General features: G+C 33.3%; 1 protein-coding gene across 23 annotated transcripts in view; it reads right to left on the minus strand.

Moving 5' to 3' along the window:
- The window catches only part of LOC124540331 (microtubule-actin cross-linking factor 1), a 297681-nt gene that overhangs the window by 105213 nt on the left and 178414 nt on the right, over positions 1-14054 (minus strand). For all 23 annotated transcript variants that reach the window (XM_047117836.1, XM_047117847.1, XM_047117846.1 and 20 more), the window contains 5 exons: positions 5606-5799; positions 4972-5057; positions 2154-2341; positions 875-1006; positions 89-258 (listed from right to left, as the gene is read on the minus strand). In XM_047117836.1, coding sequence (XP_046973792.1) covers positions 89-258; positions 875-1006; positions 2154-2341; positions 4972-5057; positions 5606-5799 — 770 coding nt within the window. The remainder of the gene's footprint in view (positions 1-88; positions 259-874; positions 1007-2153; positions 2342-4971; positions 5058-5605; positions 5800-14054) is intronic.

The raw sequence follows: 14054 nt of genomic DNA on the forward strand, positions 1-14054 counted from the left end.
ATCATTAGTTAAAATTTAACAAAATCAAAAAAATACATTTACATCTTTACACATCCTGTATAGTCTATGTTATTAATGTGTTAGTAACCTGTGTAATTTCTCCGCTAAGCGCTGCAAGCGCTCGAGACGCCGGATCTCATCCGACAGGTCCCGCTCCCTCTCCTGCGCTGCCATCAGCAGCCGCGCCCACGACTGTTCCAGCGCTTCAGGGCGCAGTGTTGGTTCAACTTCGATCTCGCCTACCGACTCGAAATATTTCTGTTTGGGATATTAAATTAATTATAAACATTGAAATAAAACTTTTGTTATACAATTCAGTAATTCTTAATATATCACTACTACGCAACGATTGGTTTGAACCCATGATATTTGTTGAATATCCATGTTACCAAAAGGGCTCTTGGTTCGCATATAAATTCTTATTACATTAAGAGATATGTGAATATTAATCTAAAATATTTATAAAGCAATGAAACTCAAAGAGTTTGTTTTATAGCGACTAAACGCCTTAATGTTGAAATCTTCGACATGTGTATTTGTAACTTCAATAAATAAATCTCTAGGTAAATATACTATAAACATTGGACAACATCACATGCACTACTCTGATCCCAATGTAAGTAGGTCAAGCACTTGTGTTATGGATAGTCAGAAGTAACGACGGTACCACAAACACCGACACCCATGACAACCTAGAAAACTGATGAATTTTACTTGGCCGGGAATCGAACCCGGGACCTCGGTGTGGCGTACCTATGAAAACCGGTGTACACACTACTTGACCACGGAGGTCGTCAAATATGAGTTTAAGGCTAATAATAGTTTTAGTAGGAATACAATACTTCATGGAATTATTTCAAGAGTCCACACAAACCTCCAGCTCACGGTACTGATGGAACAGCTTCTGCTTCTCGCGTTGCCGCAGCGGCACCTCCTCGTTGCGGAATCGCGTACTCTCACTTAGCAACTTTTTCATTTCGATCAAAGTCGACGGGAAAGCACGGTCCTGGTCGAAAAGTTTCAAAATGAAAATTATAAACTATCCTAAGTCTAACTAATTACAGCAATGATGTAGTAAACAGATATGTCACTAACGCGCAAAAAGTGAAGACTAGAAAACGTCCTAATTGGGACGTTTGTCTTTAGTCGTTTTCATCATCATTATGCCAGTAATACGTTATAATACATCATAATTATGTAGTAATACGTTTTGCGTAATTAAAACATCTAGTTATCCCTTTTACTTATTGTTTCTTTCAAGCTATCCTTTTTACTTGTAACGAAATGTAAAATAAACGGTCCCCGGCGCGGCACACTTTTTTCTGTTGTTTAGTAAGGATATAACATATCTGTTTATTAGAATATCATTGAATTACAGTAACAGTAAACATACAATTAATTATATCATAATATAATAAAATCATTGAATTTTCGATCCCTAAATATTGTCATACGACAAAAGTTATTTCAATGAAGAATGTATTATAATAACTCTGTAAGTATACAATTACAATCCTTTATAATATTACAGCTCTAGCTAATGTTATATTTATAGATTATATTTATCCAAACATTTTTAATGCATATGTGCGATACATTGAGTTTCTGTGCAATATCACGACGTGTTGTGCAATCTGAATCGATAATGGCCCTGATATGGGTACCATCGACTTCGACTGGGCAGCCAGATCGTTAAGCATTTTCCGATGAAAAATCACCAGAACGAATTCTGGCAAACCAATTTCGACACTGCCTTTCTTTCAAGGCTCCATTTCCGTATACGGCACATAACTTCTTTTGTGCTTGCGAGGCGTTCTTACCTTTTCGGAAGTAATACAATAAAATGTTTAAAGTGCACGTCCTGTTCTTCTATTTTTTAATTGGGATAAAAACAAAACTAAGGCACTAATCGGTATATATTTTTTTACTAAATTAAAGTGAGAAGTCTAAACGATTAGAAAAAAATATAGGTTAGGTGCTTTGACCACTTTCACAAAACAAAAAAAAGCCTAAAGTCCACCTATCCACAAAATCGGCAATCACTTAGTTGCCAACCCAATAATTTCTATAACGTATACGTTTGGATTCAAAATGCTTTCCTATACAATCATCACCAATTATCTTATCATCTATATGATTACCAGTCCACTGACCTGCATCAGCGAGCACTTCTCGTGCAGCCAGGCGCGATGCTGTGCGGCTTGCTCGGTGTAGGCGGCGGCGCGGCGCTGGGACTCCGCGTCGAAGAGCGGGTGCACCGCCGGCGGCTCGGGGAACGTCTCGTACAGCGACGAGATGTAAGTGATGAGGGACTTCTCGTCCGGCTCGTGGGTGTCCACATCTGGGGACAAATTCACTCTTACATTAGACTCCTTAATAGAAAGGATTTACTATGTAAAAAGTTCTACTGAGTTTCTTGCCGTTTCTTCTCGGTAGAATCAACTTTCCGAACCGGTGGTAGCTTCACTTAATTGTTAAATGACGATTCAAAAGTGCCTGTAAAATCCTGCTTGAATAAGCTAAATTTTGATTTTGCTATCCGGGTCGGTTCCATCTACTCATCAGAAATTCAACCGCCAAACAGTGAATCTTTAACATTGTGGTATTCTATTTGTCTGAGTGAGCCAGTGTAACTACTAGCACAAGAGACATAACAATATTCCTCAATGTTATATGAGATATATAATATTTCTTACTCTACGAATTTAGTTGCTTAGTTTTTCTGTGCAATAATCATTAAAAAAAATACATTTTTTAAATAATAAATTCAGTATTCAGATTAGAATCAATTCAGTTTAAGAGATAATATTGTATTAAAAAAAACTGCAATAAAATGCACGAACGAGGTTGTAATCCATTGTCTTGTTACGATCACGGCCTCAGCATAAAAATGGTTACAAATAGAATGAAAATTACAACGATTATTTTAATATAGTTGCGTTGTCGCTTATCGCATACATCGGCGCTCCCTTACGAGACGGAGCGATTATTTACGCCAGCCGCAAAGTACGGAAACAGAATTATTGTTATGGCAAGATTATATCACAGATTTTCGATGACGGTTTTTGTAAATGTTTCTATTTATAAAAAAAATAATAATAGACATCAACGTCTACTTTATCCATCTATATACTTGTGGACTATAATAATAAAATGTATTACTCACTACACTACATATACTACAACAACAACAACAGCCTGTAAATTCCCACTGCTGGGCTAACCTTTCCTCTTGCTTAGAGGAGAACGTTCGGAACATATCACCACGCTGTTCCAATGCGGGTTGGTGGAATACACATGTGGCTGAATTTCTATGAAATTTGTCACATGCATTTACCTCACGATGTTCTCCATCGCGGAATACGAAATGAATTATAACAAAAAAAAACACATATGAAAACTCTTTGGTTGGTTGACATGTATGAACTGTTCCATTTCGTTTTTTAAATAATCATCAAAACGCATTCAAAAATTCATCAGCAACTAAATTCAGTCGAATTCAAAGTTCAAAGGCACAGCCAGTCTTTCAAATCACACATTATAATAAATCAATAAAGATACATGATGACATTTAAATTCTATTCCCCGTTCGACGGCCGAACAATGGTTCGTAAAACACATTACGTGTCGGCCAGACCTGCTGATTTTGTCGAACAATTGAATAGAATCAAGTGCGGATAAGAGCGTTCGTAACTCGTGTGGTTGCTAAATGATCCATAACGGTATCGGAAGCGTTTTATCGATTTTAACTTTGACTCTTGTTTGAACTCTGCTGTTTCTCACGATCTTTCGCATGGCATTATTAAATAATGCTGCTATTACGTGGACTTTCGATGCATGTCATTAAAAATTATACACTAATTTTTTACACGAATATTTATAGAGGTGTGTTACTTTGTAGAAGATCGTCTGGGTAACTACCACACACTCATAAGATACGTTACCACCACAGTGATACTTATTATTGTTGTGTTTTGGTGTGAAAGGTTACTGACAAATGGCGGTGGTGACCACTTACCATCAGGTAGGACATTTACTCGTCCGCCAACATATCACAAAAAATCTACCTAGGTTGTATTTTTTTGCATTTTAAGAATGTCTGATTAGATGGTTACGTTAAAAGTAATCTTTATCACAGACGTGTTTAGTTTACGAATCAAGAGACTTCATAACTTAAAATTATTAAAAAAAAAACATCCAAACAAAAACTCAATCAATTTTAAAATTATTCTACTACTTAATTAATTTTCAACCATGATAAAAAAACCAAGGCAGAGATTTTTACAATTTGTAAACAACTCATCACAGTTTAAAGTAAAGGAAGTATCACTCGAATGTGTTAAGCAAGATAGACGTAGAACAATGTTTTTAACAAACAATAAGTTAATCTAAAATCTGTTAAAAAAAGGCTGCCACACAAACGCCGTCACGCTTAATAAATCTTTATAGTACACGAATCCGATACGTCTAGCTTAAACAAAGCATTCGGTATCTTCTTCAAGGCGGAACGAATAAAATTGTAGATATTTGATGAAGAATCCTATCGTTTCTGTTTTGATACAGACTAAAGAGAGAGTATAAAATTGTTGAACTAAATCCGCCGTGAAACGTCAAATCAGCTGTTTGTTATTGAAATAATATTACGTCTTTGGAATACAGGTAATTATTATTTTATTCGATTTGAAACTTTAACGCTATAGTAATAAGAGTTACAGGCTGTTAACGCGATGCTGCTCGGCAAAGTCCCCTTTAACTTAGTGTTATTACTAAAAGAGGGTTATTAAAAGATGCCATCAATGTCAGTTGCTATTAAATGGCAAAATTCAATTATATGATAAAAAACATAACTAACAACTTTTTAATTACTCATTGCCATCCAAAGGCCTCTTTTCACAGGGAGCATCTAGTTTATTGAATATATTATACTAAATACAAAAGGTAAATTCCCTTATTTAATCAAAATTCAATTACCTTCAGGATCCAACAACCTGGTGACGCCATACTCCTTCTCAACCACGTGGAAAGCTGTCTCCAAGCGCTCACGGACTTGTCTTGATCTATAAAAAAAGTATTATAGTATTAATTATCAGATAAATTCAAAGAACTTAAAGACAAATAACTAACTAGTAATGGCCTCCAAACAATATATCGATCAAATTTCGGAATTTTAATATTACAAAAAAAACCTCATACCAAAAGGACAAAAGACAAATAATCAATATATTATGTCATAGAATGGACGAGATGTCATAGCTTGATTAATGGTTTCATTTCGAATTTGCCAAAAAGTCGACTAAACTGTTATCAAAACTTCTAGATTCAATGTAGGATGATTTAAGAACTTAAATGAAACAATAATTTATTATACATATAGATATATTAAACAAGATCTGTTAATAGTGCACAATACAGCTGAGCATTTAGTGTGGAGTACTCAAATATGTATAAGATTTGTATATCTTTCTCCTTCTTACTTTGGAATAGGTTATATCTTTTCTCTCACTCTTAGGATATAACATTACCAAATACTTTATGTGTCCGTAGTTTCAGTGCCACGGGAGTTTTTACATATAACTTAGCGTTGCTACCAATATGCGATCCTTACCTGATATTACGCCAGTCTATCAGATCAGGACGGTTCCTGTGTATGAGCGCGTTGAAGGCGAGCCCGTCTCGCCATGACGACGTGAAATCTGCCACTCGAACGCCTGGATACTTGGCTGTCGATCGTCTTGCCCAGCTGAGTAAGGCTTCCCGGGCTGTTACGTTCGGTTCCTGACCGACTACGATGTCTGATATCTGGAAGGGAAATAGTATATTAGTAAGTACGTATATTATATGCGTTTATACAATCATATTTTACTAGCGAATGTATTTATATAGTTATTAGCAGATAGTATTTTGCTCAGTACCAAACTGCATTTTTTCTATTATCTTAAATAGAATGCTTCTTAAGATACTTAAGGTTGTTACGAAGATATGTTTAAATTATTAATTGTTCTGGTTAATATCGCTAAAGTCCCTTATTATTAACTTATAGTGAGTATTGCTGATTGGCAGTAGAGTATCTGATGCGTCGTATTTTCATCAAATACTGTTTTCCTCTCTTTCTGTCATCATAGATTTGATATAGAAAAGAAGAAGACAGCATTGTTTCACCAATCACTCTCCAAACATCATATATAGCCAAAACAGTAATTGCCATACAAAGATCGTTTGCGAGATCCGTGTACAATCAAGAGATTAACAAAAGCATTAAGGTATATGTTTCATTCAGTATCTATGGTAAGTGTTGTTTTTTTTTTCACTAACCGTCTGTGGATTACATTCTCACACATGATAGTTTAATTATACATTAATAGATGATAAAGTGATTAAGCCCGAGTAGACTCGCATAAGACGTGCGTTTTTCGCACGAGTAAAATATTTTTATGTGACTATGGACTTAACAGACAGTTATAGATTTTCTATAATTTTACTCTTAAATTTTGATCTGACTTCATCGAAATTATAAAGGATTTTGATACGTGTATCCTATTCCGTATTCCATCATAACCCCATAGGGTACCATTGAAAATCAGCGTTGGATTATTGGAACCTAACTTGGAAACTGAATGGTACACCTATTCAGGACACGTTAACTATCATTGTTTTGTTGCTTTATTTTTGTAGATAAAGTAACTTTTTTTTTATTATAATTGTGCCATGGTCTAAATTATCATTTCTTTCTAAATCTTGTATACCTAATTAAGCTACTGCCTTTTATATCTAGAAACAATAAACGTATATAGAAAAGTAATTTAAGGCAACATTAAAACAATATATCTATTAAGCAGATAGCATTATCAACTAAAGCCTGAGAAAGGATCCAATTAAGCTGTCCTGTATTACAATTAACAATCGTGTAATTCGAAATACGTGTTAAATGAAAATGAACTGTAAAATTTAAACAACAAGGTTAAAAATAATTTATAAAACTTTGTATGTAACTAGTGCATACCAGTTTTAACTAGTTGTTACGAGTTATTTAAAAATTAACAGCAAAGTACCTTATTAACTGTACAATTTCTTGTTTATTATGCCATATAAACTATTACCATACCATATTTTATTTATAAAACAAATTATAGGAAATTAAAGTTTGTGTATCCTGTATGAAAATCAACGCTTATTAACTCAAAAGCTTTGTTATCTGTAATTCTATTCTGTAATATATGTATGCCTTAGTTAGTCAGTAAATACATTCAAGAACCATAATAATTTTTGATAAATTTGTAGTGAAAAATACGTTACAAAATCTACTTCAAATGAACTTGTTTAATTATATAATAAATAATTTGTATTCGAAGCTAAATTACTTTGCGGTCATTAAGTAGAACTAACGCCCTGCGATCTATCTTCGGGTTCAAAGTAACGGTCGGTGGTGTGATTCACTGACTCAAATGCGCCTGGTCTTAATATACACTGGATGACGCCCTGCTTCAATCGACACTGGTACTGTAGGTACGCAATTAAAGGTATGGTAACACGATTTTAGTTTATCGAGAAAAGTATGACTGATGAATTTCTGAAATGTGCTTTGATCCTATTAAATTATGAGACAATAGTAATTACAAAAGTCTTCTTGAGTAATGCACATTTTGATTTAAATTAAATTGTATCACAAATACCAATTTATTGCCATACATAACACAATTCCATCCTTAAATGAAATAATGACGTTAAGATGAAATCTCTTCGATTCTATCAGTGGTACTAGTTCTTTAACGAGCCTATTTAAATAAAGAATATTTTAATTTTTTTTATTTTGTGGTTAGGTAAAGTTCGCTTTATGATATGAACCGATTTCAATTCGAAAATGTCAACGTCTTGGAGATTTCTCGGCAGGTCCTGAATAACTGGCGCTTGGAACGAATCCAGGAACAATTTTAAACTAGAATGAGGAAGTGTAATATAGGTCTATGCTATAAACTTACACCAAGTTTAAAAAAAAAACAAACTCCCCACATACTTCAATCCTTTATACTATAAGAGAAATTCTAGTGATTTAAAAATAAATATCACCCTATCGAATCGATCGACTGAGACCTGAAGATCAAAATTTGACAAAACGTCCTAAATGCCAATAGAAAATTTATTCATATAGCCGTTAATTTAAGACAATTAAAGTTTTCAATCGAATAAATTCATTCAAAAGAATATTATTTTGAAATTAGAATGTAATTGTCACACACATTGACAATATTACCGTTTTGTGTAGATATATACCAACCCAAAGAATAGTTTTCATAACATTGGCTTCTGATTGGCTCATTTCTCCACATGGTTCAATAAATCGTTGAATTTTGGAGCCGACATGAGGTTATTTGTCCACTATAATTGAATTTAATATTAAATTGAATAAAATTGAATTGAATATCGAATTATGACCCTCATCATTATCTCATTTTTAATTGGTCGATCGTAATGAGTTGGCGGATTGATATCTCAAATGATATGATCAGCATTCTAACAGATGGGTACGAATTTCATATAACGTTTTTTACCAAATCAACTTATTTAGAAGAAGACCGAAAGACCGATTGCTAGTCCATTTGGGTAATAATTCATAACTACGCTTATTTACTTGGTGGTAGGGCTTTGCAAGCCCGTCTGAATAGATACCACCTACTCATCAGAAGTACTCAGTATTGTTGTATTCCGGTTTGAAGGACGAGAGCCAGTGTAACTATACGCACATCTTAGATTCGTGTGTAAGATTGGTAACGCATTGAAAATGTAAGAAATGGTTAAAATTTCATACAGTGGTATCGTCTATGGGCGATTATGACTCTTACCATCAGATGGTCCACGTGCTCAAACAAGGAGTATACAAATATCATGGTACTTACAGATTTTTATCGATAAATTTCATAAAAAAAACTTCAAGTAAAAACGAATGTCCTTTGAAGAATGTACTATCGAATCGTTTAATATGACGACGAATTCATTTTAAGAAAAGGTATCTGTTGTCTTTACAATATTGCTATCTTCTTTTAACAACAATGAGAAAGAGCGAGAAAGAGCCGTTTAAGTCTTTGCAATTAGTAATATTTACAATTTTCTACATACATTAAAATTGTAATCACAAGTGTAGTAATCCATTACGTTAAATGAAAAAATGAGTGATGAAAAAAAATCAATGATACTTACGAAGAAGGCATCATTATCTCATGACAATTATTTTATGATTTGTTATTATCGCATTAGATCTATCATTAATTTTAATTAGAATTTAATGATAAAATTCCAATTAAAGAAAACGTAACATGATTTGCAATTGTTACTGCATTTATCAGACATGACATAACGTTTATATATGTGCATAGCTCTTGTGTTGCTTGTGGACAAAGTCAATGATAGGTAAATTAATGATACACGATATTCCGTAAATGCTGATTAATGGCATTATTTTAATGAATATTTAGATAAATCACAGATATCTAAATTTATCGCATCTTTCATTTCATTTATAATGGAAAGCAGTAAGTTTACAGCACGGCATCTAACAAACTTTTAGGAAGACTGCCAATCCTTTTTGGGCATGTTTTTCTGGGTCTTGGCTGCAGTAAGGTAGTTGAGCATCTTAACGCTAGGCGAAATTTATAGATGCACTTAACAGAAATACACTTATTCTTCTATCAGGATAACCAAAGATTTGGATAAAAAAATCTATTTAAAATAGAAATGTTACAACGAGACAAAAGTGATAATCAATATTGATCATGGTATAATCTCAAGGCTTATATTTTAGTATCGAAGTGTATAAATGATCCCTTGTAATTTTACAAGGGTACTCTCTTCTCGTAGTCTTTTGGGATATTTACTGGAGTAAGCTCTAGTTGCACAAGGTTGTGAAATCACTGCTTAATTCGGAGCAGCTAAAAATCAACCCGATAACCATTCCCTAACGCTATAACAGGCTCATGTCAAAGTCCATTGGACCAATGAGGCATTTGCAATACAAAGGTAACGAGGGTACAGTCAGACAACATTAAAACAATATTTGTATCTAATTGCACCTTCACTAATAGCTACAATATTCTTCCAAGCATCAATCTCTATCATTTGAAGCTACATAACTATACACTTATAAGAAATCAACAATAAATCTTAATGACTAAATAAAAAAAAATTGCAAATACTATGAGAATATTTTCGAAACGTTTCAAATGTAATCATATATAAGGTGTTTTGAAATGGACATTTTGAAAGGTATCAAGAATCTTTCAAGAATTGTATTTATATGGAACTAGCTGTGCCGGCGACCTTGTACACGTTTGAATTTAACAAAAAAAAATGTTATTGTAGCCCAAGTTACTCCTTATTATATCAGTTATATGCCAGTGAAAGTTCCGTTTTAATAGGTTCAGCCATTCCAGAGATAAGCCGGAACAAACAAACAGACAGCCAGACACACAGACATACAAAAAATTGTAAAAAATGTTATTTTTGCATATGTACCGTGTATACATACATATGCATTAAGTAAAAAAGGGCTCTTTTAATATTACAAACAGACACACCAATTTTATTATATGTATAGATTAAAAAATTTGAATGATAAATAGAATAATCAGATGAAAGACTTCAAGCTTGTTATGAAGCAAACGAAAGTAACACGAAGGATGTTACGCTTGATATAATCGTAGGAAAATCAATGAAAACCGTAACAGACGATTAATTCCATACATTTGTACTTTCTCTCCGAGACAATCATGATATTCCTACTGAATAAGATATTTACTTATAAGTAACAAATGACCAAATGGCCTTGTAAAGAAGTCATAATAAATACTCAATTTGGAATCGAATCAGTATCTACTTAATGACGTATGACTGTATTCATCTTAAATAAATATAATTGAACAATAAAAACATTGCTTGTAATTTTAACAATGCACTGTAATGTAGGCAGAATATTGAGTAACACATGCAGATTTCCTCACAGTATTGGTCATCTGCGATCACAAAATGAATTTTAAATTAAAATCAAGCACGTGAAAATTAATACGTGCTTGTCAAATGGCGATAAGACTTTTTGCAAGTAAAATATTTTCTACTACTTCAAATATCAAACTAAATTACCGCGATTGCTGACGTCGATTAATCGATATATAATATCGATTTATGTGCAAGAAAAGTCTCTTGTAAATGTTCGCATTAGTTAAGTAGCTTGAATTACAATTGCAAAATAAACTTCATCATCACAGCGGCTGCATAAATCAAACTCGTGTGCTTCTTATTTATTTACCCGATTTATTGCACGTTATATTTTAACGCAAAACGAGTATTAGAGTACAGAACCTTTCGCAATATTATTTTGACGTTGATTCGTGGGAATTTCAGCTTTATTTTGAAGAGGATAAGGTCGGTGGTGGTTTCGTATGAGTCGTTCAGCGTGGGCGGGTAGCGCCGAAGTAAGTACATGATGTCATCAATGCGGTGTCAGGGTCTTAACTTAGACTCGGTTCATTTTTATTGTAACATACGCCTCTTGTACTTATGTGACATTCGATATTAAGTAGACAGTCTTAGTGTACTGACACTGTTAATAAAAAAAATGTCTTATGTCATGATAATTATTAATCTCATGTAATCGATTCGTATATATTCGTATATTTTAACTCGATATTTCGAATGATGTGTATATTTTACTCGTTATTCAATGTAATTGTCAGTAAGTCTTCGCAATCTTTATAAATCTTAGCAATGAATATTTCACTACTGGGTTAAGGAATCCTCTCTCTATAAGAAGATTTGGAGCTTATTCCATAACGCTTCTCTAATGGGGGTTGGCAGGTGGAATATAATTAAATAATTATTTACTCGTATTCTATAGAAAGTGCACATTTATTATCTCCTATTACGATTACCTAGTAAGTATTTCAAGATAAAGATAATCAAAAAAAATGTTTAAAGAATTTTACTTCCAATTTTGGTACAAATAGAGTTTGTAGCACAACCATATTCTATTTTAGATTGTTAAAAAAAAACCAAAGTATTTAATGACATATTATTAAATACAAGCACATTGTAATCCAACTTATAATCATTATTACAAAATAGTATCTATTGTTTTCTTACGACTACACGAAGCATCGGAACGAGACGGGACAAGCTAAATTTGCATTTTAATAACCCGTATTCCAAATACGTAGAGGTCAAAATCCTTTAAACTGCTCGCAGATTATAAAATCAAGTTGCGGTTATGAGATGAGAAAAGAAAACCGCGAACAATACGTTTCACGGCTGTGAAATATTGATCGGATATTACTCTGAATATTCTCATTCTATTAGTTCTTGTATCGTAATCTTTTAATCTTAATAGATACAATTAGGGTTGTCGATTTCAAAAAAATACAATACAAAAAAGGTTATATACTTTATAATTATATTACATATTGAGTGGCAATATCCTAATCTTAATAGATAAATAGGGTTGTCAATTATTTTAAAAATAAATCATGAAACTAATAAATTAAAGCATGGTTTTACTATGATTATTATTATTAGTATAAAATACTATAAAACAAAGTCACTTTTTCTGTCCCTATATTTTGATTCGGATTCGGATTTTGATGCGGTTTTTTTTTAATAAATAGAGTGATTCGTGAAGAAGGCTTTTATATATAACAAATGGACAAATTCCTAAAGAAACACTTATAATTTTAGAAGTTACTTCTGTGATGTCATATCACCCGTGCGAAGACGGGGCGGGTCGCTAGTTTAAAATAATCTTAACGAAACGAAATCTAATTGGAGAATTAGTACAGTACAAATAAGGTTCACAGGTGTCTTTATTAAGCAATTTCGAAGCTGAGTTGACAGCCCTAAATATGATTACACGATTAAAATAACGTTGGCTGGAGATAGATTTTCTAATTTGTCGGTTCGAATAATTTCGTACGCACATTGATGACTGAAATTGTTTTTTTTTTAATACCTATCTAATTCACATCTAACTGTATATTAATACAATATTACATAATTATTAATGTGAATAAATGAGCAATGAACCGTTATATGTATTCACTGTAATTAAAAATTTTATTATTATATAAAAGAGTTTGAGAAAATTTGTGTTTGTAATTCATCTCGTGCTCGGTGGTGAAGGAAAAAACATCTACATGTATCCATGAATCCCAGCAGTGGGAATTTAACAGTCTTATTATTTATATCAATATATCCAAAAATGGCTATAGAGAACTAACTTAACTAATAACGTCATTAAAAATGTCATCGACATCAATTAACTGTTGTTTATGACAACCGGTGTGAAGTAGTCGCGAATGGCAATAAACTAATAGATATACATATAACATACTAGTAGTCGCCTGCGGCCTTGCTCGTTATAGGGGGGTTTGTTATCATGTGTCAGACAATAAAGTATATGTCCATTTTTCGAGTTCAACTTAGCTTCATACCAACAACAACAACAACCTGTAAATTCCCACAGCTGGGCTAAAGGCCTCCCTTCCCTTTGAGGAGAAGGTTTGGAACATATTCCACCACGCTGTTTCAATGCGGGTTGGTGGAATACACATGTAGCAGAATTTCTATGAAATTTGTCACATGCAGGTTTCCTCACGATGTTTCCTTCACCGCTGAGCACGAGATGAATTATAAAGACAAATTAAGCACATGAATCAGCGGTGCTTGCCTGGGTTTGAATCCATAATCATCGGTTAAGATGCACGCGTTCTAACCACTGGGCCATCTTTACATGCTTCATACCAGATTTCATAAAATTGGCTAAATTGGTTTAATCGTGAAAGATCGACAGACAGAGTTACACACACACACGTGTGTGAATGTGTGTGTGTGTTGTGTATTGTAGCGGTAAATAGACAATATAGCTAAGCATTTAACAGCATTCAATAAATGACAGTCCATACCGAGAAATATCGTCGCGTTTTTCAACACTAACCCACATAACAGATCTGGTCCGGCGCCACTGCCTTTTAAAAATATCCGTTATAAACCGTCCATTTATATACTTTGTATCAGGTAAA

The sequence above is a fragment of the Vanessa cardui genome, chromosome 24 (assembly GCF_905220365.1).
Source record: "Vanessa cardui chromosome 24, ilVanCard2.1, whole genome shotgun sequence".
In the NCBI taxonomy this organism is placed as follows: domain Eukaryota; kingdom Metazoa; phylum Arthropoda; class Insecta; order Lepidoptera; family Nymphalidae; genus Vanessa; species Vanessa cardui.